The sequence below is a fragment of the Felis catus genome, chromosome B2, assembly GCF_018350175.1.
Source record: "Felis catus isolate Fca126 chromosome B2, F.catus_Fca126_mat1.0, whole genome shotgun sequence".
NCBI classification, from domain to species: domain Eukaryota; kingdom Metazoa; phylum Chordata; class Mammalia; order Carnivora; family Felidae; genus Felis; species Felis catus.
Genome location: NC_058372.1, coordinates 35,816,131 through 35,842,543, shown reverse-complemented (window position 1 = coordinate 35,842,543; position 26,413 = coordinate 35,816,131). Strand labels below are relative to the sequence as shown.

Here is a 26,413-nt window from a genome sequence, read left to right as displayed (position 1 = left end):
ATGTTTTCATCACATATGTAAAGCTTTTGACCATTATTTCATTTAAAAAGTCTTCCCTTTTCTCTCCTCTCCATTTCTTCTTTGGATACAACCATTAGACATACATTGGCATTCTTGATGTTGCCCCACAGGTCTCTGAGCACTGTTTATTCTTCTTCAGTTTTTTTTCAATCTTCAGATTGGGTAATTTCTATTTTATTCAAGCTCATGGGTTCTTTCTTCTGCTATCTAGCATCTGCTGCTAAATCCCTCCACTGACAGCATGGAGCCTGACAGTGCAGAGCCTGCTTGGGATTCTCTCTTTCTCTCTCTTTGCGCCTGCCCCACTTATTCTCTGTCTCTCTCTACCTCTTTTTTTCTAAGTGAATAAAATAAACATTTTCAAAAATAAGTGGAATCAGGGGCGCCTGGGTGGCTCAGTCGGTTGAGAGTCCGACTTCAGCTCAGGTCATCATCTCACAGCTCGTGAGCTTGAGCCCCATGTCAGGCTCTGTGCTGACAGCTTGGAGACTGGAGCCTGCTTCGGATTCTGTGCCTCCCTCTCTCTCTGCCCCAACCCACTCACATTCTGTCTCTGTCTCTCTCAAAAATAAATAAACATTTAAAAAAAATTTTAAAATAAGTGGAATCGTACAATATTTACCCTTTTGTGACTGGCTTGTTTAGCAGAATGTCTTCAAGGTTCATCCATGTTTATAGCCTGTGTCAGAATCTTCTTTCTTTATAAGACTGCATAATACTCCATTGTATGTGTATACCACATTTTCTTTATCCATTAATCCATCAATGAGCATTCAGATTGCTTCTACCTTTGGGGTATTATGAATAGGTTTCTTTGAAAATGTGTGTACTTGTATCTGTTCATGGCCTTGCTTTCAATTCTTTTGGATATAAACCCAGAAATGAAATTACTGAATCATATAGTAATTCAATGTTTAATATTTTTAGGAACTGCCATACTGTTTTCCACAGCAGCTGCACCATCTGACATAAATCCCCATCAGCAATGCACAATGTTTCCAATTTCTCCACATCCTCACTAACTACTAGTTATTTTCTGGAGAATTTTTTGTTTTTTTCTTCTTCTATACTAGCTATCTTAATAGGTATGAAGTTATATCCCAATCTCATAGTGCTTTTTATTTGCATTTCCTTAATGATTAGTGATGGTGAGCATCTTTTCATGTATTTCTTAGCCATTTGTATATTTTTTCTGGAGATGTATCTATTCAAGTCCTTTGCTCATTTTTTAATTAGGTTGTTTGGGTTTTTGTTGTTGAATTTGTAGGAGTTCTTTATATATTCTGGATATTAATTATCAGATAGATGATTTGCAAATATTTTCTGCCATTCCATAAGATGCCTTTTCATTCTGTTGGTAGTGTCCTTTTTTTAAAAAAAATTTTTTTAACGTTTATTTATTTTTGAGAGAGAGAGAGAGAGAGACAGCATGAGCAGGGGAGGGGCAGAGAGGGGGGGGGAGACAGAGGATCCAAAGCAGGCTCTGCACTAACAGCAGAGAGCCCGATGCAGGGCTCCAACCCATGAACTGTGAGATCACAAACTGAGCCAAAATTGGACGCTTAACCAACTGAGCCACCCAGGTGCCCCAGTAGTGTCCTTTGATGCACTAAGGTTTTTAATTTTGATTATCTATTTTCTCTTTTGTTGCCTGTGTTTCAGTGTCATATTCAAGAAATCATTGCTAAATCCAGTGTAATGAAGATTCTCCTTTATATTTTCTCTAAAGAATTTAATAGTTTTCACTCTTACATTTAGGTCTTGAATCCACTTTGAGTTATTTTTTGTAGATGATGTAAGGTAAGAGTCCAACTTCATTCTTTAGCACATGGATATCCAGTTTTTCCAACACAACTTGTTGAAAAGACAGTCCTTTCCCCATTGAATAATCTTTGAATCCTTGTCAAAAATCATTTGATCATATATGCAAGGGTTTATTTCTGGGCTCTCTGTTCCATTGATTTATATGTCTGTCTTTATGCCAGCACCAAACTGGTTTTTTGTTTTTGTGCTGATTATTTTTAGATTTTTTTAAAGTTTTAATTTAAATTCCAGTTAGTTAACAGTGTAATATTAGTTTCACGTGTACAATATAGTGATTCAACACTTAAATAAGCACCACATTTTTTTGATTACTCTAGCTTTGTACTAAGTTTTGAAACCAGGAAGTATCAGACCTTCAGTTTGTTTTTCTTTTTCAACAATGTTTTAGCTATGGGGTCCCTTGAGATTTCATATGAGTTTTAAGATGGATTTTCTATTTCCACAAAAAAAATGTTTTTGGGATTTGGATAGGGATTGCATTGAACATACAAATTGCTTTCAGTAGTTACTGTATTCACCTCCAGAATATCCTTTCATTCATTTTTTTTTTTAAACAATTTCTATCTATTAAGAAACTCCAATGGGGCTCCTGGGTGGCTCAGTTGGTTGAGTGTCCAACTTCAGCTCAGGTCATGATCTTGCGGTTCATGAGTTTGAGCCTCACATTGGGCTCTCTTCTGTCAGCACAGAGCCTGCTTCGGATCTTCTGTCTCCCTCCCTCTCTCTCAAAAGTAAACATTTGGGAAAAAAAGAATCTCTAAGGGTGTCTGGGTGGCTCAGTCAGTTGAGCATCCAACTCTTGATTTCGGCCCAGGTCACGATCTCATAGTTGTGAGATTGAGCCCCATGTTGAGCTTTGCATTGAGTGTGGAGCCTGCTTGGGATTCTCTCTCCCCCTCTCTCTGCCCCTCTCCTGCTCATGTGCACACACACACTCTCTCTCTCTCTCAGAATAAACATTAAAAACAGAATCTCTATTTGTTGATTCATTAGTGTAATGCTTTAATTCTTTAAACATAATTTCCTTAGTTCTTTGAACATAATTATAATAACCTCTTTGAAGTCTTTGCTAAATTCTATATCTGCGGTCAGTCACTGAGAGTCAATTTATATTGACTGTTTTTTTTCTCTTGAGTATGGGTCACACATTCCCATTTCTTTGTGTCTTATAATTTGTTGTTTTTATTGTTGAAAATGGGCATTAAAATTTTTTTTAATGTTTATTTATTTTTGAAAGAGAGACAGTGTGAGCAGGGGAGAGGCAGACAGAGAGGGAGACACGGAATTCGAAGCAGGCTTCAGGCTCCGAGCTGTCAGCACACAGCCTGATGAGGGGCTCAAACTCATGGACTGCTAGATCATGACTTGAGCTGAAGTCGGATGCTTAACCAACTTAGCCACCCAGGGCACCCCCAAAACTTGGCATTTTAGATAATACCCTGTATCAAGTCTGGATTCTAATTCCCCCACCACAGGTTACTGTTATTGATATTTTTATTTGTTTGTTTTTTGTTTCCTTAATAATTTGTCTGGGCAAAACCCATTAAATCTGTCTCTCCTCCAGTATATAGCACTGACGTTTCTGTTCTGTTATTTTTTATTCTTATTTTTATTTCTGGCTTCCTAAGCATTGCCCCATGTCTGTGTAGTTTAGTAGTTAGCCACTGATCAGAAAAAGGTTATGCTTAAACACTTCAAGCAAGTGAGCCTTCTGTCCTCTACTGATAGATCTGTATACAGGTAGGGGAGTGAATTCAAAGTTGAAGTCATTTTCAAGTCTTATCCAGCTTTTACTTTCTGTTGGGCCCTTTTGTGTCTCCTCTGCACATACACATAACCTCAGGGCTGGTCAACAGTTTGTTGTTAACTTGGGCCCTCTCTGATCTTCTCTGCATGCATGCAGCCTCGGTCTAGAACATGCTTGCCCCAACCCAAGACTACAGCCTCAAGCTAGCAGAGCCAATGGCCCTCCTCACTTGCCTGCCTCTGAGATTGTCACTTTCACCAACAACACTGCTAGGTGTGGTAACTGTCCACTGCTCCAAACTGAGTAAGGCCCCAATGACCACAGCAGAGATGTTTCTGGTCCTGATTGCCCCCAAATTTTGAACTTCTGTGTCAAATAAACAGAGGAGAGTGATGGAATAGCCTCAGGCTAGAACACCACAGATTCCCACTATTCTTGCTGAAGTTCAGCAATTTTTCAAGCATAAATGCTTCTCAGATTGTTGTATGATTTTGTTTGGTTTCTGGGGAACCAAAATGGTTGTTTCTCTCCATTTTTCTTTTTGTCAACTATTGCTTTTGTCACTAGTTTTTTCTTTTTCTTTTTTTTTTTTTAATTTTAACGTTTATTTATTATTGAGAGACAGAATATGAGCGTGGGAGGGGCACAGAAGAGGAGGAGACGCAGAATCTGAAGCAGGCTCCAGGCTCTGAACTGCTAGCACAGACAGAGCCCGACGTGGGGCTCGAACCCACAAACTGCGAGATCATGACCTGAGCCGAGGCCAGATGCTTAACCGACTGAGCTACCCAGGCACCCCTAGTTTTGTTTTCTTTTTGTTGTTTTGGAGGAAATGATAGGCTGATCTTTTCACTTGGCAAAGTCCTGCCTCTAGTTTTATTAGTTTAAATGCTCAGTATTTTAGGGAGAAACAAGATACAAATACCACCTGTACAATATACTGTGTGTTTATGCCTTTACTTCAAAACATAGGCAACATACAAAAGGGAGTTTAAGGAGTAAAGTAAAAGAAAGAGCCTTTGCTACTCACAGAACTTATAACTGTATATACACCTATATCATGTGTTAGCAATAGTAAATTATCTCAAATAATATCCTGAGACAGTTACCTAAACTATTAGACATGCTTTAAACTGCCTAGTCCATACTTCTAGACTGCATTCTTGTTCACATTAAAGAGGGTCAAGGTGCCTTTTGGAGAGTTAAGAATTTGAGCTGTCTGGTTTGCAGAAGTTGAACCAATAACAGAAACAACTGACCTCCTTTGTTTGTGTGGTCAACAAAACAATTTTTGATAGAAACTCCTAAAAAGCAACATAGATATCCGGGTTATCAATGGGAGGAAACATGTTAATCAACTAGGTGCAGAGTTGCCCCATGGCTGCTATACCCCAGTATACCCCAAAGCTGCCCCATGGCAGCTATACCCCACTAATGTAAGTAGATGGCAGACTGTAATCATGTATTATCCAGTGGTAGATCTAAAAATACTATACTTCTAAAGTAAAGATGAGTAGAAATAATATTATGAAATGTCTACAGCAACTTTGATGTGATATGAAATAGCTATGGTTTCAAGAAACAGACTCTTAACTACAGAGAGCAAATGATGGTTACCATAGGGGAAGGAAGGTAAGGGGATGGGTTAAATAAGTGACGGGGATTAAGGAGTGCACATGTTGCGATGAGCACTGGGTGATGTATGGAATTGTTGAATCACTATATCATATACTTGAAACTAGTATTACACTGTGTTAGCTAACTGGAATTAAAATAAAAACTTAAAAAAAAATAAACTAAAAACAAAATAGCTATGGTTTCTATTGGTGATAGTCTTAGATAATTACTATTACTGGGGTTTGTTGCTTACTATATTAGTTTACCTACTGCTGTATAACAAATTTCCCCCAAATTTAGTAGCTTAAAACAACACTTATTATTTTAAACTATTTCTAGGGGTCAGGAATCTGAATTTAACCCGATAAACATTAAACACTATAATCTTAGAAATGTTATAAAGAAAAAGGAGGAATCTCAGAGCAGCTTAGCTCAGGGGTATGGCTTTGAGTCTCTCATGAAGTTGAAGTCTAGCAGTTGGCCAGGACTACAACCATCTAAAGGCTTGGGGCGCCTGGGTGGCTCAGTCCGTCAAGCCTCCAACTTCGGCTCAGGTCATGATCTCACACTCCGGGAGTTCAAGCTCCACGTCGGGCTCTGTGCTGACAGCTCAGAGCCTGGAGCCTGCTTCAGATTCTGTCTCCCTCTCTCTCTGCCCCTCCCCTGTTTATACTCGGTCTCTCTCTCTCATTCCTAAAAATAAGTAAACACAAAAAAAATTTTTTTAAAGGCTTGACTCGGCTGGAAGATCCACCTCCAAGCTCACTCATGTAGCTGTTGGCACAAACTTCACTTCCTCAATGAACCCTATTTCATTCTGGGTGGCAATTTGTCCAGCTGAAAAAAAATTATAATGCTAGCCTCCCTTGCATCTAGGTAGGACTATATACGTTTTAGTCAATGATGTGTAAGTAGACGTTGTTGGGTAGAATTTCTAGGAAGTCTTAAAACTTCCCAGATGGTTCCTGTCTTGGACTATCAGTCAACCACTAATAAGAGTGAAGAAAAAGAAAAGAGCCTTATTCCTTAATAACAATAGAGCCTTGGGGCACCTGGGTGGCTTAGTCGGTTAAGCATCCGACTCTTGGTTTCGGCTCAGGTCATGATCTCATGGTTTGTGAGTATGAACCCTACATCAGGCTCCATGCTGGGGGTGTGGAACCTGCTTGGGACTCTCTCTCTCTCTCCATCTCTCTCCCTCTCTCTCAAAATAAATAAATAAACTTAAAAACAAAAAAGAAAATATCTTCTTAAAAAAAATAGAGCTTTCCTTTAGCTTCTTTTATGTGGGTGGAAAATGGCTTGTTTAGGGCCCTGTATTAGCCTAACCTAACTCTGATATGTATGTGTAATCTCATTTCACCCTCACAAAAACCCTGGGAAGAAATATTTTATTATCCTCATTTTATGGGAAGTAAATCAGAAGACAGATTAGTTGACTAGCCCAAGCTCGTGTGCATAGTACAGGCTGTAGTGCTAAAATTCAAACTTAGGTGTGTCTGACTCCTTAGCTAGTGCTCATGACCTCCAGGCCGCATGGTTGTTTTGCAATATGGGCAATCTAAGTCCTCTGCAATAGCAATAATGGCAATAATAACAATACTTAACACCTGAGCTCTTGGCATATACCAGGCATTATGCTATAGGCTGCATACTTATAATTTCATTTAATCTTCTACAACAACCCCTAGGAGATAGACACTGTTATCCCCATTTTACAGATGAGGAAACTGACACTTGGAAATTTTAAGTCATTTGCCCATGACTCCAGCAGAAACGTAGATGGCCAAGACATGATCTCACATGTACTTTAGAAAGCTACCTTGGGATAAGGAGTAGAAAATGGACTGGAGAGGGAAAGAGCAAAGACCAGAGACTCATTTAGAAAGCTATCAAAAGATTTTGATGCCTGTCCCAGATACCAACTTCTAAGATGCACGGTATGTATGCTCTAAGGAAGCTCCTTATAAGAAGCCACCTGTAAGAGGGTAGGGCCTAGGACATGTCTGTCTCTCTGTTCCCTGAGCTTTATTTGTTTTTAAGTAATCTCTATGCCCAACATGGGGCTCAAACTCACAACCCCAAGATCAGGAGTTGCATGCTCTAACCAACCAAGCCCTCCAGAGGCCCCTCCCTAAGCTTATTTGGGGAGCTCCTTCCATTCCCTCTTGTCTCTCACTTCCTTTAGCTTCTGGAATGTCCACTCTCCCAGTCTCACAGAGTTTGTGAGGGAAGAAAATGGATGGAAGAGAAGAGGTGATAAACTTATTTGCTTCAGGATGTTATGAACTTAAAAGAGAACCTCGGTGGGTGGGGGGAAAAGAGGGAAGGAAGGGAACCATCAATCAACAGTTCAACCTGTTGCTCACTACTCAGTAGAGACCTTTGAGGAGCCATCCAAATTCTATAACCAGAACAGGTCAGAGTGGGAAGTGCCCTCTTATCTGTTAGAAGAGGTAGGGTAACTGGCTAAAGGTCATAGAGTAAATTAAAAAAATAGACTCGAAACTCATACTCTTTTCCTCATCACATTTGCTACCCAGACAAGTAATGGACCCTGATGCTAACTCAAATCAAAAGAAAATGATTTGGAAGGATATAGGCTAGCTCAGAGAATTGAGGCAAGGCTGAACCAGGCTATGTCAGCTTTCTGACTTAGTAGTAGAAATGGATTCTGGGCACATTACTTAGAGAAGGAATATATTGACAGGATTGAAAGAATATATCAGAAGAGGCTTGGCAGCTATGCAGCCAGGAATAATACCCCAAATTTGTACTACAGAACCGGTTTGGTGAAGTCACTTCTGCCCCTAGTACCTGGGCACACCTGCCCCTAGTACCTGGGCACACATACCAAAGTTTGCATGGCAAATGCCTTTGACCATGGATAATGCTGAGCACCACTGCCACAACTGTTTCTAGAAACTGGACTCATGAGCCACCGTCTTCACAGAACCATGATTTTGCTGGTCCCAGCTTTTTTGGATCACATTTCCCATTCACAGCTTGAATGTGTCCAATTAATGGATCCTTGTCATGTGTACAGCTCTAGCTGCAAAGGATTCTGGGAAAGTTAAGTATCTGGTATTTTCAGCTTCCTTGTGAAGAGGTGGGCTTTGCTTCATAAGGAAGAGAACTAGTTAAAAATAAGAAAGTAGTTCAGGTGCTAGATAGCCAAAGAAAGGACAAATGTAGGTGGAACAGTTGCAGGAAAAGGACAGGAACCAAAGATTTTTGTAACAGCATTTTAAAATAATGCTTGGGGCACCTGGGTGGTTCAGTTGGTTAAGTGTCTGACTGACTTCAGCTCAGATCGTGATCTCACAGTCCGTGAGTTCGCTCTGTGCTGACAGCTCAAAGCCTGGAACCCAATTCTGATTCTGTGTGTGTCTCTCTCTCTGTTCCTCCCCAGCTCGTGCTCTGTCAATCTCTATCTCTCAAAAATAAATGAATGTTAAAAAAATTTTGTTTTTGGGGCGCCTGGGTGGCGCAGTCGGTTGAGCGTCCGACTTCGGCCGGGTCACGATCTCGCGGTCCGTGAGATCGAGTCCCGCGTCGGGCTCTGGGCTGATGGCTCAGAGCCCGGAGCCTGTTTCCGATTCTGTGTCTCCCTCTCTCTCTGCCCCTCCCCCGTTCATGCTCTGTCTCTCTCTGTCCCAAAAATAAATAAACGTTGAAAAAAGAAATTTGTTTTAAATAAAATAATGCTTAATTTGTTCCTACTGTTGCAGCTGGAGATTAAGAGAGAAAGAATGGGAGATTAGGGGTCCATAAAGATACACTCAAAAATGAACAGTTCTTATAAATATATTATTTAATAACATTTTAAATTAATATACTATGAGAATACACACATAAGAACAGAACATTTATATATATATATATATATTAATACACATAATTTTTTTCAATTAACATACAATGTTATACTCAGTGCTCATCATGGTAAGCATACTCTTAATCCCTGTATCAATCCCCCCATCCACCTCCCCTCTGGTAATGATCCGTTTGTTCTCTGTAGTTAAGGGTCCATTTTTTGGTTTGTCTTTTTTTCCTTTGTTCTTTTTGTTTCTTAAATTCCACAGATGAATGAAATCATATCCTATTTGTCTTTCTCTGACTTATTTCACTTAGCATTATACTCTCTAGATCCACCCATGTTGTTGCAAATGACAGGATTTCATTCTTTTTTTATGGCTGAGTAATATTCTATTGCTGAGTAATATTCTACACCACATATATTCATATACACCACATCTTCTTTATCCATTCATCTATCAGTGGCTACTTGGGCTGCTTCCATAATTTGGCTATTGTAAATAATGTTGCAATAAACATAGGGGTACATATATCTTTTTGAATTAGCGTTTTTGTATTCTTTGGGTAAATACCCAGTAGTGAAATTATTGGATCATATGGTAATTCCATTTTTAACTTTTTGAGGACCTCCATGCTGTTTTCCACAGTGGCTGCAAACTTCCATAGTTTGCATTGCCACCAACAGTGCATGACGGTTCCCTTTTTTCTACATCTTTGCCAACACCTGTTTCTTGTTTTTAATTTTAGCCATTCTGACAGGTGTGAGGTGATATCTCACTGTGGTTTCAATTTGCATTTCCCTGATGGTGAGTGATGTTGAGCATCTTTTCACGCGTCTGTTGGCCATCGGTATCTCTTCTTTGGAGAAATATCTGTTCATGTCTTCTGCCCATTTTTAAATTGGATTACTTGTGGGGGGGTTGGTGTTGACTTGTATAAGTTCTTTATATATTTTGGATACTAACCCTTTATTGGATTTGTTATTTGCAAATATCTTCTCCCATTCAGTAGGCTGTCTTCTAGTTTTGTTGACTGTTTCCTTGCTGTGTAGCTTATTTTGATGCAGTCCCAACAGTTTATTTTTGCTTTTGTTTCCTTTACCTCAGAAGATATATCTAGAAAAATGTTGCTATGGCTGATGTCAGAGAAATTACTGCTTGCACTCTTTTCTAGGATTTTTATGGTTTCAGGTCTCTCACATTTAGGCCCTTAATCCATTTGAATGTATTTTTGTGTATGGTGTAAGAAAGTGGTCCAGTTTTCCCAATACCATTTGTTGAAGAGACTTTTTCCCATTGCATATTCTTGCCTCCTTTGTTGAAGATTAATTGACCATATAATTCTGGGTTTATTTCTGGGCTTTCTATTCTGTCCCATTGATCTATGCATCTGTTTTTGTGCCATACTGGCACAGTACCATACTGGCTTTGATTACTACAGCTTTGTAGTATAACTTGAAATCTTGGGGCTGTGATACCTCCAATTTTGCTCTTATTTTTCAAGATTGCTATGGCTATTTGGGGTCTTTTGTGGTCCTATACAAATTTTAGGGTTATCTGTTCTTAAATGAATTTCTATGTCATAAATTATAAATTTCTTAATTATTAAATTTATTGTACACATATAATGGCAATAAGCTATTTTATAAATAAAAATATTATATTTAAGAAAAGCGTTCAAGATTATTTCCATAAAGGAGAGTGCTCATAGGGCAAAGCCCATCATTTTATTTTGGGATGAGGACATCCATGTTTGGTTGTAGAACTGTTCCCGCCTTTAAATATTAAATCCACACATCAATTCTTTCACTTCTAGCTCTTTCCTTCACATCCAATTCCTTGACTTTGCAGATACCTACTCCAGGCTCTAAACTCATCTACTTTCTACATGCCACCTCCCTGCTTTCTTCATTTTCCACTCCAATCAGTCTTGAATCCAAGGTCATCCCCTCTTCATCCCCATGACACCCTCTTATCAAAATCCCAACCCTGAATCCACGCAGCTCCATTTTCTCCAGACAGAGGAAGCTGAGCCATGCCAGGCTAAAACCACACAAAAGTACCTACTGGTGCCACAAGACATCCAGGCACACGCCTTGTCCACACACAGGCCAGCAGTTATTTCAAATCTTCTCCATCTTCTTCCAATATCCAATCTCAACACTTCCCCTTTCCTTCACTCTAGTCAGAGAAGATCCTTTCCAACTTCATGAAATACATCAAAACCATCATTAGAAAAAGCCCTCAACTTCTCTCTACCATATTTTCAGACTTTTCTCTCCAACTGCATCCTTTTTTCTTCTTCTTCCCTTGAAATATTTCTCACTCACTTCCTAATGCAGAGCAAATGGTAGTTTTGCCCCCACCGTGTCACTAAAACTGCTCTTCCAATGACCTCCTAGTTGCTAAACCCATTGATATTTTCAGTTCTTATCTTATTTGACCAACAGCAACCTTTAGCCCTGTTAACCACTCCCAAATTCCTGAAATGTTGCCTTGCTGTACTAGTCAGTGTTCTCCAGAGTAACAGAGCCAACAATAGGATATAGGTAGGTAGGTAGGTAGGCAGGCAGGCAGGCAGGCAGATAAATTGATTGATTGATTGACTGAGTATAAGGAAATAGCTCATGTGATTATGGAGGCTGACAAATCCCAAGGTCTGCTGTTGGCAAGCTGGAGACTCAAGACAGCTGACGGTGTAATTCCAGTCTGAAGGCCTGCAGGCTAGAGACCCAGGAAGGGCTGATGTTTCAGTCTGAGTCCAAAGGCAGGAAAAGAAAACCCATGTCCCAGCTCAAGGAAGTACAGCAGGAGGAAAGTCCTTCTCACTTACCAGGTCAGTGTTTTGTTCTATTCAGCTGATTTGATGAGGATTCCCACATTGGACAGGGCAATCTGCTTGACTCAGTGCACTGACTCAAATGTTAACTTCATCCAGAAGCACTCTCACAGGCACTCAGAATAGCGTTTGACTGAATGTCTGGTACCTCGTGGCCCAATCAAGTTGACACACAAAATTAACCATCACATTTGCCCTCTGAGATACGTCACCATTTACTTCTCCTACCTTTTGCCTACTACCCTTTTTTGGTCTCTGTAGGTGGCTCCCCTTGTATGTCAGTGGTCCTCAGTGTTCTGTTTGGGGTATTTTCCCCTTCAGCCTACTCTCCCTGGGGGATTTTATTCTCTCTTATGATCCCAGTAACCATCTGTACACATTTGTATTACTAGCCAGGTCTCACCTCTGAGCTCTCAGCTCTATGTTGAGAAGCCTTGAAGTCCTCATGAGTCACATCATGTTGTCCATCCCAGAGCAATAGCTGTCTCATGTCCTGATGTGGGTAGCAATTTCATAAGATCATTTGATGGGGCATTTTTGTCACAAGTGTCAACCACAATGCTTACTTGAGTACACTTAACACGCGGATTTTTCCACAACTGTGTGTGAAAGGTCTTAAATCAACAGCTCTTCTGCTCCAGCACTTATGGTTTCCCAGTTTGTAAATATTTACCTTGACAGCCAATTTAGTGGATGTTGGAATGGCTGTAGCTCTGATATCATGTAGTATGCTTCTTGCCTTTGGGTATCATGATAAATTCTCAAATCCGCCTGATAACAGTTGAATTCCTCAAAGCAGCTATCGAGGCCTACTTTAATGACTTCCAACCATTGCTCTGAAAGATAATGTCCAGAAGATTATGTGGCAGAAAAATTTAAATGTGTGTGGTCCATGGAGGGGAGTACATAATTAGCATGTGTAGGGACTCTGTAGTCACTCCATGCAATTTTCTTTTCAGCATTTTCAAATTCAACAATCCCCCAAAAATAAATTCATGCTTGACTAATATCTTCCCCCAAATATTTTCCTCTTCCTGAGTTATTTCCGAGGCAGAAACCCAGTCATCACCCTTAACTCCAGGATCTCCCTCATCCCCACATCCAATCAATCAGAAGTCTTGCTCAATACACCTGCTAAATATCTGTGAAATCTTCCACTTCTCCCCACCCACACTACCAATGCCTTACTTAATTCAGGCCATCTAACCTCTTGTGTGGATTATTGGAATTGCTTAAATGGCCTCCCTGGATACCCTCTGTCTTCCCCACTCTAACCTACCCTCCACACAGCAACCAAACTGATCTTCCCAAGACACAGGAAAATGTCACTCCCCCCAATTATAACCTCCAATGATTGCTCACTGTTCTTAGGATAAAACTCCATAATAGGGGCTGATCACTTCAGCCGCATTTTTTCCTTTCCACTAATTTGTGTGCCCTTGAGCAAGCGAGTTAACTTCTTATTGCCTCCATTTTCTCATCTATAACATGGAATCATAACAGATTTGTTACAAGAGTTAATTCCTCTAAAGTGATAGTAACAATGTTCAACACATGTTATTGAGATATTGTTAGCTTATATTATTACATCTCTTTAGGAACTCTACAATCCAACCACACAGAATGCGTTTCACTTCCGCAAGAAGGCCATGCTCTCTCTCACCTCCCTGGCTTCCCACTCTTGTCTACCCAGAATACTTCCTTCTCCACCCAACCCCCAGTCCTCTCCTCTCCTCATCCGTAACCTGGTGATCCCTAGTTGTCCTTCAGGTCTTAGCTTAGATATCTAATGCTCTAGAAAGCATTCTATGTCCTTAGTCTGAGCTGGCTGCCCCCTTTCTGTGTTCTCTTGGTTCCCAGTACTATTTCTACTTAAACCTTAACCACCTGTTACTGTCTGTTCTCTAGGACAAGTCCTATAAAGTCAGAGACTGTGGTAATGCTAGAATCTAACACAGTGCCTGGCACGTAGTAGGTATTCAGTAAATACTTGTGGAACGAATGAATGCTGAGAACTATGCCAGGGGTTCAGAGGCTAACTTCTTAGAAGGGGTTAGATAACTCCAAAAGGGCAGGGGAAAATGAAAAATCTGGCCCCCTCATATTTAGGCAACTGAAGGGGAGGTTATAGAGATTCTGTTTTCCATTTCCCAAATTTCAGGACCTGTTGCAGAAGGGTGAGGAGGTTCTTCAAATGGAAGTAGGAAGATAGCCGTTGCTGCTCTGTGAGGGTTGCACACTTGGAGACAAGATCTCATGACTAGAGACGTTCATTGGGAAATCAGCCCGCTCACAAGGTCAGGCCTTAAGTCGTACCTGGTGGCCTGAGTCAAGGGCACTGCCATCTCCAAAGTCACACCATGCCTGGGAAGGATTCTTCCAAAAATCATTAGGATGCTACCTAGGACAACCTGTGCCCGTGCTGCAAGAAACCAAAGCTGGTTTATAATCCCAAGAGGGAGGACTAATATCCAGATTCGTGTGGCTCAGGATGAAGTGCAGTTCACACCACCCAGCAACAAGGCTCCACCCCTGGAGAGATGCCCAGTACCCCAGCCACGGTGCCTATTCCCAATCACTGTTAAAGGACTCCTGTAGGAAGATGGCTTGAGTAAGCATGATGGGGCATACTGACTGATGGCCCTGCTGACTGAGACTCTGCCGCTGTTGATTATATCCCTGTCCTCCACCAAGCATCCAACTGCATTCAATGGCTATGAGAACGCAGGTCATTAAAGAAGTGGGGATGCAGTGGGTGGTGTAGCCTCTGCCTTCTCCCTGGACCTCTGGGATTAGGCCTAGGCCCCTATGACTGTGGGACTGATGGTCAGCAGCCATTTTGTTGAGAAACTGGAGATTCTTAAAGTGTCAGTGATTCCAAAGATGACTAAGTGTGGCCTAGAGTAGTGGGGAGGGCTGTTCTGCCTCTGCACGCACACCACTACCATCCTGGAGCAATTCTAGAGAACCAGGAAGGAGACAGCACCCTTGGCCTGACCAGTGGCTTTTTCACCAGAAACTGGGAAGACCTGGAGTGAGAAGGCCTTCGGAATCAACCATGTTGGGAGGTGCCAGTGATGTTTTGGTAAATATTTTAACTGGCTATCCCAGCGGGGGCGAGGGCTCTGATTTGTGGCATTCTGCCAATTTCCATGGTACAAATAATCCCACCGTGACTGATTTCAGACTACCAAACATGACGTCGCTGAATGTAGAATTAGGAACAGACACACACAATCAGCTCCTGAGAGCCAGGGCAGCACAGGGAGAAGCCTGCGTAAGGAGGTGAGGAACCAAGAAGAGCTACAAGGTCAGGAGAGTCCTCACAGCTAGGCATAAACTCACAAAGGCACATGTCCTGAAAATCTGCCCACTATCACCCACCAACTAGGTTAAGTTTGGTGTCAATGCTCACTTCAGAAACATTTGGCTGTGCCTACCCGGGCTGAAGTAGTTGTCACCTGAAGCTCCCTCAGTGGTCACCCAGGTGACTGCCTGCATAGAACTGTGGTCGTCTTAGGTAGTTCAGAGGGGGTTCTTCAGGGCCTGCCTTCCATGCTGTGAAGGCCCAAACTTGCCTAGAGATGCCCTTGAAGGCCCCTCTAAAGAGCTGGTCCCTACACCCTAAGGGGTGGCAAATAGATGGAGGACCCTCTGGTCCTCCCAGACCCCAGGTCCTCAAGGTGTGAAATTCCAGCTTCATATCTTCCAGTGGATCCAGTCCCGGCCTACAGGCTCTTTGTTTGAGGAATATGAAAACACATCCAACATACTAGCTCCACAGGCAGCATTGCTAAATCTGGCAAAACCTTTGTGGGAAGGTTTTCACCTTTTGACCCCTCCCAGAACAGACTATAGGCTCACAGCAGCTTTTTTGCTTTTTCAGTGCCATACCCCAAACACCTAGAACTGTGCCTAGTAAAAAAATGGGCATTCAATAACTATTGCTGAACTTACTGAAAACATCCAGAATTCAAATGGCCACTCTATGACAAAAAAGTTACATCAGATTTAAGTATTCATAGAACCCAAAGGGAAGTGGGTAGCAGAGATAGTGGGTCTGGAAATTAGATCTGAGGTGGGGATCTGGGTTAGACTTTGGTAAAGCAACCACAAACAGAAAATAATGCCTGGAGGTTACATTAGTGAGCTCTGGCAACCCACAATGGGTACATTGCTTGGGGATGCTGCAGACAAAAGAATTAGAGCCATGTATTTATTGAGCACCTACTACAGATTCAGCCCTTTCCTGGGATTCATATGCTCTTCTAAACATGACAAAAAATCAAAAAATAGGCTCAGTCAGTTGAGCATCTGACTCTTGATTTCGGCTCAGGTCATGATTCCAGGGTCATGGGATCAAGCCCCACATTGGGCTCCACACTGAGCATGGATTTTCTCTCTCTCTGTCTCTCTCCCCTTTTGCCCCTCACCCCCACTCATGCTCTCTCTCTAAAAGAAAAAAGAAAAAAATTTTTAAAACGCAATAAAATCAGTTGAACAAGACAGTTCATTACTTTTCATCAATACAAGCTCAATACAATACACCAATCTTCTCCCCAGAAGCCCCTATTCTTACGGCCTCAACTCTCACTTATCAAAAAAGCTAAAAGAATTGACCAAGTGGGAAGTTCAGAACAAGCCCTTGGCCTACTGTTACCAGTGGCAGCATTCTGCTCAAATCAGGCCCTGCACCTGTTAACAAGACTGCATCTCTTAGATTAGGGACAGTGATTACATGATTCTCTTAACTTTCTTAATTCTTAGGTTAGGACCACAATGCAAATTAGATGTTCCTTCTCTTAATTTTTGTGTCGAATAGAGTTAACTGTAGGATTCTTTAGAGGCTTAGAATGTGTTGTTGCAAAGAACATACTTAGGGTATCCCTAAGTTTCTAGGTTATCTTTAGACGTCAAGTGGGGAGATTTTATCCAGAGTCAGGATGTTAAAAGCTAATGGGTGGCTGGAGAGAATTGTCCATTCCAGGCACTCTTGCAGCTATGATGACTGCCTGGATAGTCCAGAGGAAAAAAGCTGTGAGAGAGAAGGGCTGGAGATAACAAGAGGATTTATGTCTTTCTGTAAAAACAGCAGCTTCCAATCAGAGAAACAGATGACGAGTATCCAGCTACCTAACCCTGCCTGGGCAGTCGGATTGCTGAGATGAAGCATGCTTAGAGGTAGAGTAAGCCCTTTCTAGGTTAATGTAATCAGATGTATATGGGACACCTGCCACTCATTGCAAAGTGCTTTGCAGAGCTAGCTGGCTGCATTCATCTGTGTAATAAAGCCAGAATCTGAAACAAACCCTTTACCCACTTTCTCAGAGCCCTGTTGTCGAAAACATGCCTTTAATTAGAGCTAGACTACACAGTAATGGGGCTCAGCTATACTGTGGTTTGGTGCTGCAGGCAGAAAAGTTACCATGTGTTTTTCTAGGCAAGCAAAATGTAGATGATGTTTAGTATCAGATATCTCTCCAGGGGAAGAACATACTGTAGCTCAGAGAAATAATGCAAAAGTTTGGGTTAGTTTTTGGTTGCCTTTTAAAAATAGAACATTCAGATTTTTGTTTGTGAGCAGTGCAATAACTGGGATAATTATTTAGGCCTCACAATAGCACATCAGGACATTCAAGGGATGAAGAAAGGGAGGCTCAGAGAGATTGACCAACTTGCTCAAGGTCACATAGTTAGTTACAAATGGCAGGACTGGGATTCAAACCCAGCTAGTCTGACTTCCAAATGTTAAGTTTTCTTTTTCTTAGGTCTGTATTTAAAAGCTTACTTTCTTAACCTGTGTTAAGAACATGGTTCTTGAGAAGAACATGGTGTTCTGAAGGGAGAGGCTGTAAGTCACCCTGTGTGCAGGCAGAGGAGGGAATGGTCAGTCTGTGAGATTAGTCTTTGGCAGATGGCTTTCAGGCTCTTCCAGTCAAGATGTTTCTTCTTCAAGGATCTTTGCTCTAATGATAAGAGTGTTCACTGCAGCATTGTTGTTGTTTTTATTTTTTTTAGCATTGTTTTTTTTTAAGAGTAAAAAGTGGGATGCACTGATCCATAACAAGCCCAACAGCTCTTGGCAGTCCTACGGCTCATGTCGGTTACCATGGAACCTTGGAAGGTTGCCACCACCACCACTGGGGGCAAGGAGATACAAAAGTGTGAGAACCTCAAAATGAGACAACGTATTTGTAAATACCTAAACCAACCAACCAACCAACCAACAATGCTGTGGCAAGAACCAGATAACTGTACAAACTACACAGTTCATGCTCTGTTTTCTAGCGCCCAAGACAACTTATAAGGATTTCTGTGGCAATGTGAAACATATTTTACTGGAAATGAGGTTGATTTTCTCAAGCTCCCAAATGTAAATGTAAATGGCTATTCATTCAAAGTAATAGTTGCACTGTCTTCTCCTTGAATGGTTGGGAGACCAATTTTATCTTAGATAGTCTGCCTTAGGTTTACTTTTGTGCTGTAGTGTTTTGTGGAATTGAGAGCCTAATTGATTTCATTCTTATTTCAGCACAGATTGTAGGAACTTCAGATGGAAGTAGTTATGTTATAGATTCTTATGGAACCAGACTTAAAAGACTATCACTAATGAAACATTTAGGAAAATAGTTACAACCATAAATTTATTTACTTATTTATTTAACCATAAATTTTTAAAAAAGAAACACTGACCTTCCTTGATTTTTAAATTTTTTAAATTAAAAAAAAAATGTTTATTTTTGACAGAGAAAGAGTGAGCACAAGCAAGGGAGGGACAGAGAGGGAGACAGAGGATCTGAAGCGGGCTCTGCACTGAGAGTGGAGAGCCTGATGTGGGGCTTGAACTCACTAACTGGGGGATCATGACTTGAGCTGAAGTCAGATCCTGAACCGACTGAGCCACCCAGAGGCCCCCAACCGCTTTGATTTTAAAAGAGAACTCCCAGTATGTGGATTTCCAAACTTTCCTTTTTTCCTTCCTTGCATAACATCTTATGGGTTCTATGGAATTTTTTGTTATTTTTGCTTTGTTGTTTTAAAGTATATAGTCCAAGATTTATTTAATAGGATTTTGAGAGCTGTATGAAAAAAAAGGAAGTAAAAGGTTTAAAGCAACCTAGACCAAAAACAGACTGGAAAAACAAACTATGGTACAAACACACAATGGAATAATGGGACGATATAACTAAGAAACAGCAAGTTCCTCATGTTCTGATATGGAACCATCACAAAGATATATCTGAAAGAAGCAAGGTATACAGAGTGTAGAGTCTCTCGTAATTCACGTGAAAGAAGGGAAAAGACTATGTGTATGTTTGCTTGTACAGTCAGAGATGTCTCGAAAGGTACCCAAAGAACTAGTAACACCCATCACCTCAGTGCAGGGAAGTGGTCACTGGGGGGCAAGGGTGACAGGCTTCTCACTTTAGGTCCTTCTGTGCCTTCTGATTTTAAGGTATGTGACCATATTACCTATTCAAAAAATGTCTATCTGCACTCTTCTAAAAGTGAATGTGTGAGCTTAAAAAACCAAATATACAAAAATTTATACATGCTCACGCCATCATATAAACAGAACACATGTACACGGAAAGTCAGTGTTGCAAATCTACCACCCCTAGAAAGCTGGTGAGTCAACAGTTACCAATCCTTAATGAAAACACATGGGTATAAATAAAGCATACAAAGTATGATTCTCCAGGTAGACAGTAAAAAGGGAGAGGAAAATACCTTTCCATCTGGAAGCAAATTGCTGAACGACATAATGCGCAGTTTCATAATCTTACTAGAGAGCTCCTCGTTTCAAATGACTACTCTTCAGCTTCCTGCATCTTCCCTCATTCTCCTCACTGGTAACCAAGGAGACCACAGGTTTTCCTAAGCTTCTATCTCCCAAACATCAAACTAGTTTTCTTTCTGTTTAAAAAGAAGCAGTAAAAGATAAATGATTTTTAATAATAAATAAATAAATTAATTAATTAAATAATACCACGTTCTCATAAAACCATTGCCCTTGTTTTCTGACACCGGGTAAAATAGATTTGGGAAGTGCCTGGCTGGCTCAGTTGGTGGAACATGTCATTCTTGAACTCAGGGTCATAAGTTTGAGCCCCATGTTGGGTGTGGGGTTTACTTAAAAAATATATATAATAATAATAATTAATAAATAAAACAGTTTGGGAACCACTTCTAAACCTCAGCTGAAAGAGGAAACCAACCCTGTTTCAAAACCAGGTAAACAGTGACCCACCTCTGGAATGAAAAGGAAAAACAACAGTCAGGGCCTTAACAGAGCCCGTCTGCGATGGTCATGATCTTGGGCTTGGCTTCTTATGCTGACATTCACTTGAGTCTATCATCTGATACAGTCACTTTCTTGGTTGCAATTTATGAGCTGCCAGTGTTTACTTGTGAGACTGTGTGGGAGCTGGAAGGGAAGAAGATAAATACACCAAAGCCCAGCTGCACAACTGACAGGCTTTACATTTTATTTCCAGGAAATGACATCTTGTTTTCACAAAGAGGTATGCCATCTTCTCCAAGAGAAGCTGTCTTAGCTTTTAGGGGCAGCCGTAAGGGTACACCCAACCCGTCCAAAACAAATGTCGACAGAGGTGCTTCTGAGGTACCGAAACAGTAACAACAACAATAAATTTAAAAAGCAGAACAGAAATACATAACCCATTCAACGCGCAGTGAAGCCGAGTCTATTGAGTACCCTGAAGCAGTCAGTGCGGTGAGGACCAGTGGCTCTTCAGACAATGGTGGCCGCAAGGCTGGCCGACATGGAGGCTCAGGAGGACTTCCTAACTCAGTCTCTGTCCCACGTGGCTCCATCCCATGCTCTATCTCAGAGCGGCCCAAGACCTGTCCACAGAGAATCCTCTAGACCATCCCAAGCTCCAAGCTCCCACTGCCTGGCAGTCCTTCGAATGCCCCTGGAGCATGGTCTTCAGGACAGTCTCTTTGCTTTGAAGAGAAAGAAAAGAGAATTAAAGGAGGAGCCTGCATTTCCCTGGCCTGGCCTCCCTGCTGCCACACTCCACCTCTTCCCCACACAGTGAACCAAGAAAACAGACCTCAGAGTACATCACTCTGTTCAGAGCCTGATCCTCATTCGTCCCAAGAGTAAGAGTTCAAGTCCCATTCCTTCCAAAGGCCCCTGAGGTCCTACAAAATCTGTGCTGCCCGACCTCCTAGTCCTCCCCCATCACACGCTCCATTCCAGCCACACCGACAGCTTCGCTGCCCCTCCACCTCCCCAAGTGCACTCCCCACGTGACACTCTTCCCCACGTGGCAACACGGCTGCTGCCTTCAGGGCTTTACTCTAGTACTGCCTTATTGGTGATGCCTTCCTAGGCTACCTTATCAAAAATGGCAATGCTCTTCCCATCACTCCCTGATCCCTTGCTTTGTTTTTCTCCATAGCACTAATCACATCAAACTTATTAGATTTTCACTTCTCTTTCTATTTCTGGAACCTAGAGCAGCTTGGCACAAAGCTGGCCCTCAATGAACATGTGTTGGAGAATGAAGGAATTATATACACAGCACTAGGCAGGGAGAGGTGGGGACAGTGGGGGTGGGAGGGACAATTTACTGCTATTTACTGTTTCTGCTTCCTCAATTCGGGGAAGCAGGGATCCTGGCCTAAGGACACAACAAAGCCACCAAGGAGACTGTCCCCTTCCCTGAGACTGAGGTCCTACAGACTTGGTAGGAGGACTGAAAGGATTGTAAAAGTTCCTTTTCTCCACTTGTGGGAAGCCTTAGAGAGCTGAGAGAGCCAAGCAAGACTCTCTTGCGTGCAGCTAATGGCCTCACCTAGTAGCTCACAGAAAAATACAGAAGCCACAAAAAAGAAATTCTCTCAAGCAAATTTCCTTGCCCACCCTCCCACATGAAGCCCTTCTCTCTAGAAGATAGGATGTACCCTTTCACTTAAAAAAACCTTTTTTTAATGTTTTATTTATTTTTGAGAAAGAAAGAGCGCAAGCAGGGGGTGGGGGCCGAGAGACGGACACAGAATCCGAAGCAGGTTCCAGGCTTCAAGCTGTCAGCACAGAGACCAACATGGGGCTCAAACCCATGAACCGTGAGATCATGACCTGAGCCAAAGTCGGAAGCTTAATAGACCGAGCCACCCAGGCACCCCACCCTCCCACTTTTAAAGGCTAATCCCCCCATCTGTGCTCTGCATTCCCTACCCTGCCTTCCAAAGAATCTGGCCCTACCCACCATCCCAGGTTCCCAGCATCTCCTTCACAGGCTCAGCAACTGAATACCACACAGAGCTCTCATTTCTTTAAAACAAAACAAAACACAACAAAACCTTCCTCCTCCAACTACAGCCTTCTCTTCATGCTGTCCCTATGGTCTTAGTCGTAGCCAAATTTCTTAGAAGACCTGGTCTATCTTACTTTTCTGTTTTCTCTACTCCTTAATCTCACATTCATTCTCCAATTCACTGAAAACTAGCTCTGACCCCACCATTCCTCAAACTTGTACTAAATAAAGTCATCAATGTCCTACATTCCTGCTGCATCCAAAGGGCAATTTTTCATCCTTATGCCTGCTCACTTTTAGCCTCAGCACCTGGCACTTAGTAGAAACTAAGAAGGAAAGGCCGAGAAGAAAGGAAGCAAGGAAGAGATGTTTTTTGGGGGCTGGTTCTGGTTCAGGTTCCATGAGACAAAGGTAAAAGAGGTCCAAACTCTCCAGAGTAGGAAAGCAGAAAGCAGTTAAAGCAGAAGCCCTAGCCAGGAATAGGACATGACAGGTCTTATCAGATTTTTTTTTTTTTTTTTAATGTTTATTATTTTTGAGAGAGAGAGTGAGGAAGGGGCAGTGTGAGAGACGGGGACAGAGGATTGGAAGCAGGCTCTGTGCTGACAGCAGACAGTCTGGTGCGGGGCTCAAACTCAAGAATCATGAGATCATAACCTGAGTCGAAGTTGGACGCTTAGCCAGCTGAGTCACCCAGGTGTCCTTGGTCTTATCAGATTTCTTAAGAACGCAGTAGTAGGCAGTTGGGCAACATATATATCCAGCTATATGGGCACCATATATATCAATGGTGATATACCTGATTCTATGATATTCTATGGGAGCGGGAGGAAGAGGCATATTCAGTGACCCCAGTCACTCTCCAAGATCGGTTCATTGAAATCTAAACATGTTCTGTGTTTGGGGCTCCTGGGCAGCTCAGTCAGCTGGGGCTGACTGACTCTTGATCTCAGCTCAGGTCTTGATCTCAGGTCTTGATCTCAGGTCATGAGTTCAAGCCTCATGTTGGGCTCTGCGCTGGGTGTGAAGCCTACTTAAAAACCAACCAACCAACCAACCAACCAACCAACCAACCAACCAACCAACACGCTCTGTGTTCATCTAGAGTTAAGTGTAGGAACCAAGAAACGCTAAAGGAAAATCTGTTTTGGTTAATGACACTACTCTGTATTTACACAGGTGGTCTATAATAAGAAGTTCCTGAAAGTATTTCCATATAAAGCAAATCATTAAGTTACATGTTCACGGGGAGGGAAGATCCATTTTTTCAGAAAACCAAAATAACTCTATTTTATCATTAAGAAGACAAAAAAGCCCAGGAGAAACTTCTGCTGAGGAAAACAGCAATGAATGATCTAAAGTACCTCCTGCTACACCCCTAGAGATGGCCAGAGCTGCTCAATACTTACTTCTTTTGATGCTATAGCGTGTGCTCATGTTCTTCCTCCAGACCCTTTTCCCCAGGTGGACAAGCCCTGGCCAGTAAGCATGTGAGGGGCTCACCAGAGTTCCTAACTCAGTGGGCAGGTAGTCAAGGTCTCTTTGCTCTGGTATGGTATGGTTCTCTCAAACCAGTCATCTATACATTTGGGGTACAGTGAAGGATCTTTAATGACATCCAGGAAGGCCACTCTCCTAAACTTTCTCAAGGTTCCTACAGTAAGGTGCTTTTGGTGAAGGGGAGAAGACACTCCATGACAGAGCACTAACGTCAGCAACAGGCTTTTGACCTCTAGAGGGAAGGACACTCAGAAGTCTAAAGGACTATATAGTCAGCAAAAAATCTGAGGTTCTAGGACTTCATGGGCTGCTATTCCACAGATTCCAATTAATCCCATAGCTGACTTCTACTAAGATCACATTCCCTTCCCCAACTGGGCGGACAGTTCCTGTGCTGCCCTTGTTGTTTCCAACTATGCATTCAGAGATGCCAATAAGGGTGATGGGGGAGACACCCATCAAAGGACAAGGAAAGGAAAGACAACAGACAAAAGAAGGGAAGGAAAGGAAAAATAAAGGGCAAAAACGGGGGGTGGTGATGGAGAAATAAGAAAAAAGCTTCTAGTAATAATTCTAATTTTGTATCCCATGACAATTTTGCAAAGGGAGAATTTTTAAAAGTCAAAAATTTTAAGAGTTCAGTGTTACACACTATTTGAGTGCATGCATGTGGACACCCCACCCCATGCCAACCTTGTTGAGAGCCGTTTCCCCTAGACAAACTGTTGTAAAGCCAGCCAGGCATGCTGACTACATGCACACGAGTCTCTAGTGGGAGGACTGGGTGGATTAAAAGTACTTGCTAACAAGTATTCTCTCTGGATGAGGTCAACTTGCCAGACACTGTTACTGCCATTCCCGCATACTCCTGTATAAGGCTTTTCAGCAACGGGTGATGGGCAATATCAAGGAAAGCGTTCCAAATGGGCAGGCAGATACTATCTTAAGCGGCTGCCAGTTTCTCCTGTCCTGGGTCTGGATCACCCTCCACATAGCCTACGGGAAATTGGCAAGAGCCACAGGCCAAGTGGTGTGACCTGAGTCTATCTTCCTAGAGACCCTTAACCTCTGGAGGGGCCTCTGTCTCACAGATTCAGGAAAGCTGTGGCCTATACACCTTTCTCCCCACCTCAACATACCTGAAGGCCATGGCGCACTCCCACCAGTAGCCTTGGTTCAATACAACAGCATCAAGGGAGTGAGGGAATTGCAGTCTGAAAAAGCCCCTAGACTGCAAATCACTATTTTAAAGGACCAGCAAGATTTTATTTCTAGATAATTTGGTTTCTTCTTTTCTGAGCACAACCCAAAGAAACTGCAAGGGAAAGCTAAAAGTGAGAACGTTAACACTCTGTCAACCAACATTTAACGAGAACAGAACAAATGGAGGAAGAGGAGGAGCCGACAGAAGACTCTGCTCTAGCTCCTCACCAGCTCCAGAGGGAGACCCTCCATAGGGAATGTCAAAAAAATGTCTTCCTTTCAGAAAATCTCATGTCAATATCCCAGAGAGCCACAATTACTCACGTGACAAGCACTTACTAGATGCTTGTTATCTGCCCCAGCTTCAGAGCATCCTTTCTCTAACAGAGGATCTAGTATCCTAATACTCTCCTCATGTCCTCTGTATAATCTGGCCTCACAGAGTTTACAAGGGATCAATGGCTCATCAGTCATGAGGCATCACTTCTCCCATGGGGATATGGAACTAGAAGACAACAAGCAGCCAGGGAGGCCTGGAGTGGGGCTGCCTTGGTGGAATCAGCATACTACGCTGCCACAAGACAGACAGGTTTCCCTCCCTGAATTTGTGATAAGAGCAACCCTTGTCCAGGAGAAAAATAGCCCTACCACAGTGTCAGAACTCTGACAATTATAGGCTTGCCAATCCTGGTTCCCAGATCCTTAGTTTGGTCCTTTTCAAAATTCCCATGCACTGGGGATTAAAGCAGTTTTCAGTTGGTAAGGAAGGTTGGTATTTGAACTAAGATTTCCTCTAACCCCTACACTGCAGACCAGTGAAGCCACTGATGGCTCTGGCACATATTCCCCTAAATCGGTACTCAGAGCCTTCTGTCGGTCTCTGGAGAAAACCTCAAAGCTGCACTCCCTGTGGAAACTGAGCCTAGTGCCATCGAGTGCAACAGAGAGGCTGCTTCAGTTTACTGTGTAGGCTCCTAGGTTTACCAAAAAGGCAGACAGGCACCCTCTTTAGCCTTTGGAGGGAAAAGGGTGTGTGATACAATTTAATGTGCATAATTAACTCTGTGTGAGGGGAGCCAGAGGTGAACTTAAGACATAGGGCTCTTCTTTCCCTTTCTAGTACTACATGAAGCCATCTACTGTGCTTGCACTTGTGAGAAGAAGCCCAATCATTGGTTTGGGGGAAGAAAGTACATGGGTGTCCCCACCCTGACACAGACCCAAGCCAAAGGCTGACCTTGGTTAAATCTGGGTCCCAGGTCACTGCTCCTCTCAGAAAGGGAAGAAAAAAGAAAACCGAAGGCATCTACGACGCCTCGGCAGACACTTCTTAGGTCTTGGCTGTCCTCATGCTGCTCCAGCACCATGTAGATATTCTGTCATGTATGGGCCACCAGGGGGGCACTGCTATGAACATATCACTGCTTCTCAGGCCTGTGCTTTGTTTGTGCTGAAGCCTCTGCTTGGAAAGCTACAGCCCTGGGAACCTCTAAGACTCAGTTCAAATGACACTACTTCCATGCGGCTTTCTACTGTACCTCTACCTGCCCAGGCC

The 26,413-nt window shown here is 42.4% G+C and overlaps 1 protein-coding gene and 1 pseudogene across 5 annotated transcripts in view; one reads left to right on the top strand and one right to left on the bottom strand.

Annotated features, from left to right (window-relative positions):
- The first annotated feature begins 17,963 nt into the window (after window positions 1-17,963).
- LOC101094507 lies at window positions 17,964-20,424 on the top strand (annotated as a pseudogene).
- Window positions 20,331-26,413, bottom strand: part of RNF8 (ring finger protein 8) — a 33,102-nt gene continuing 27,019 nt past the window's right edge. For all 5 annotated transcript variants that reach the window (XM_045057469.1, XM_023253930.2, XM_023253931.2 and 2 more), the window contains one exon: window positions 20,331-20,836. In XM_045057469.1, the coding sequence (XP_044913404.1) occupies window positions 20,820-20,836 (17 nt within the window). In that variant the 3' untranslated portion in view covers window positions 20,331-20,819. The remainder of the gene's footprint in view (window positions 20,837-26,413) is intronic.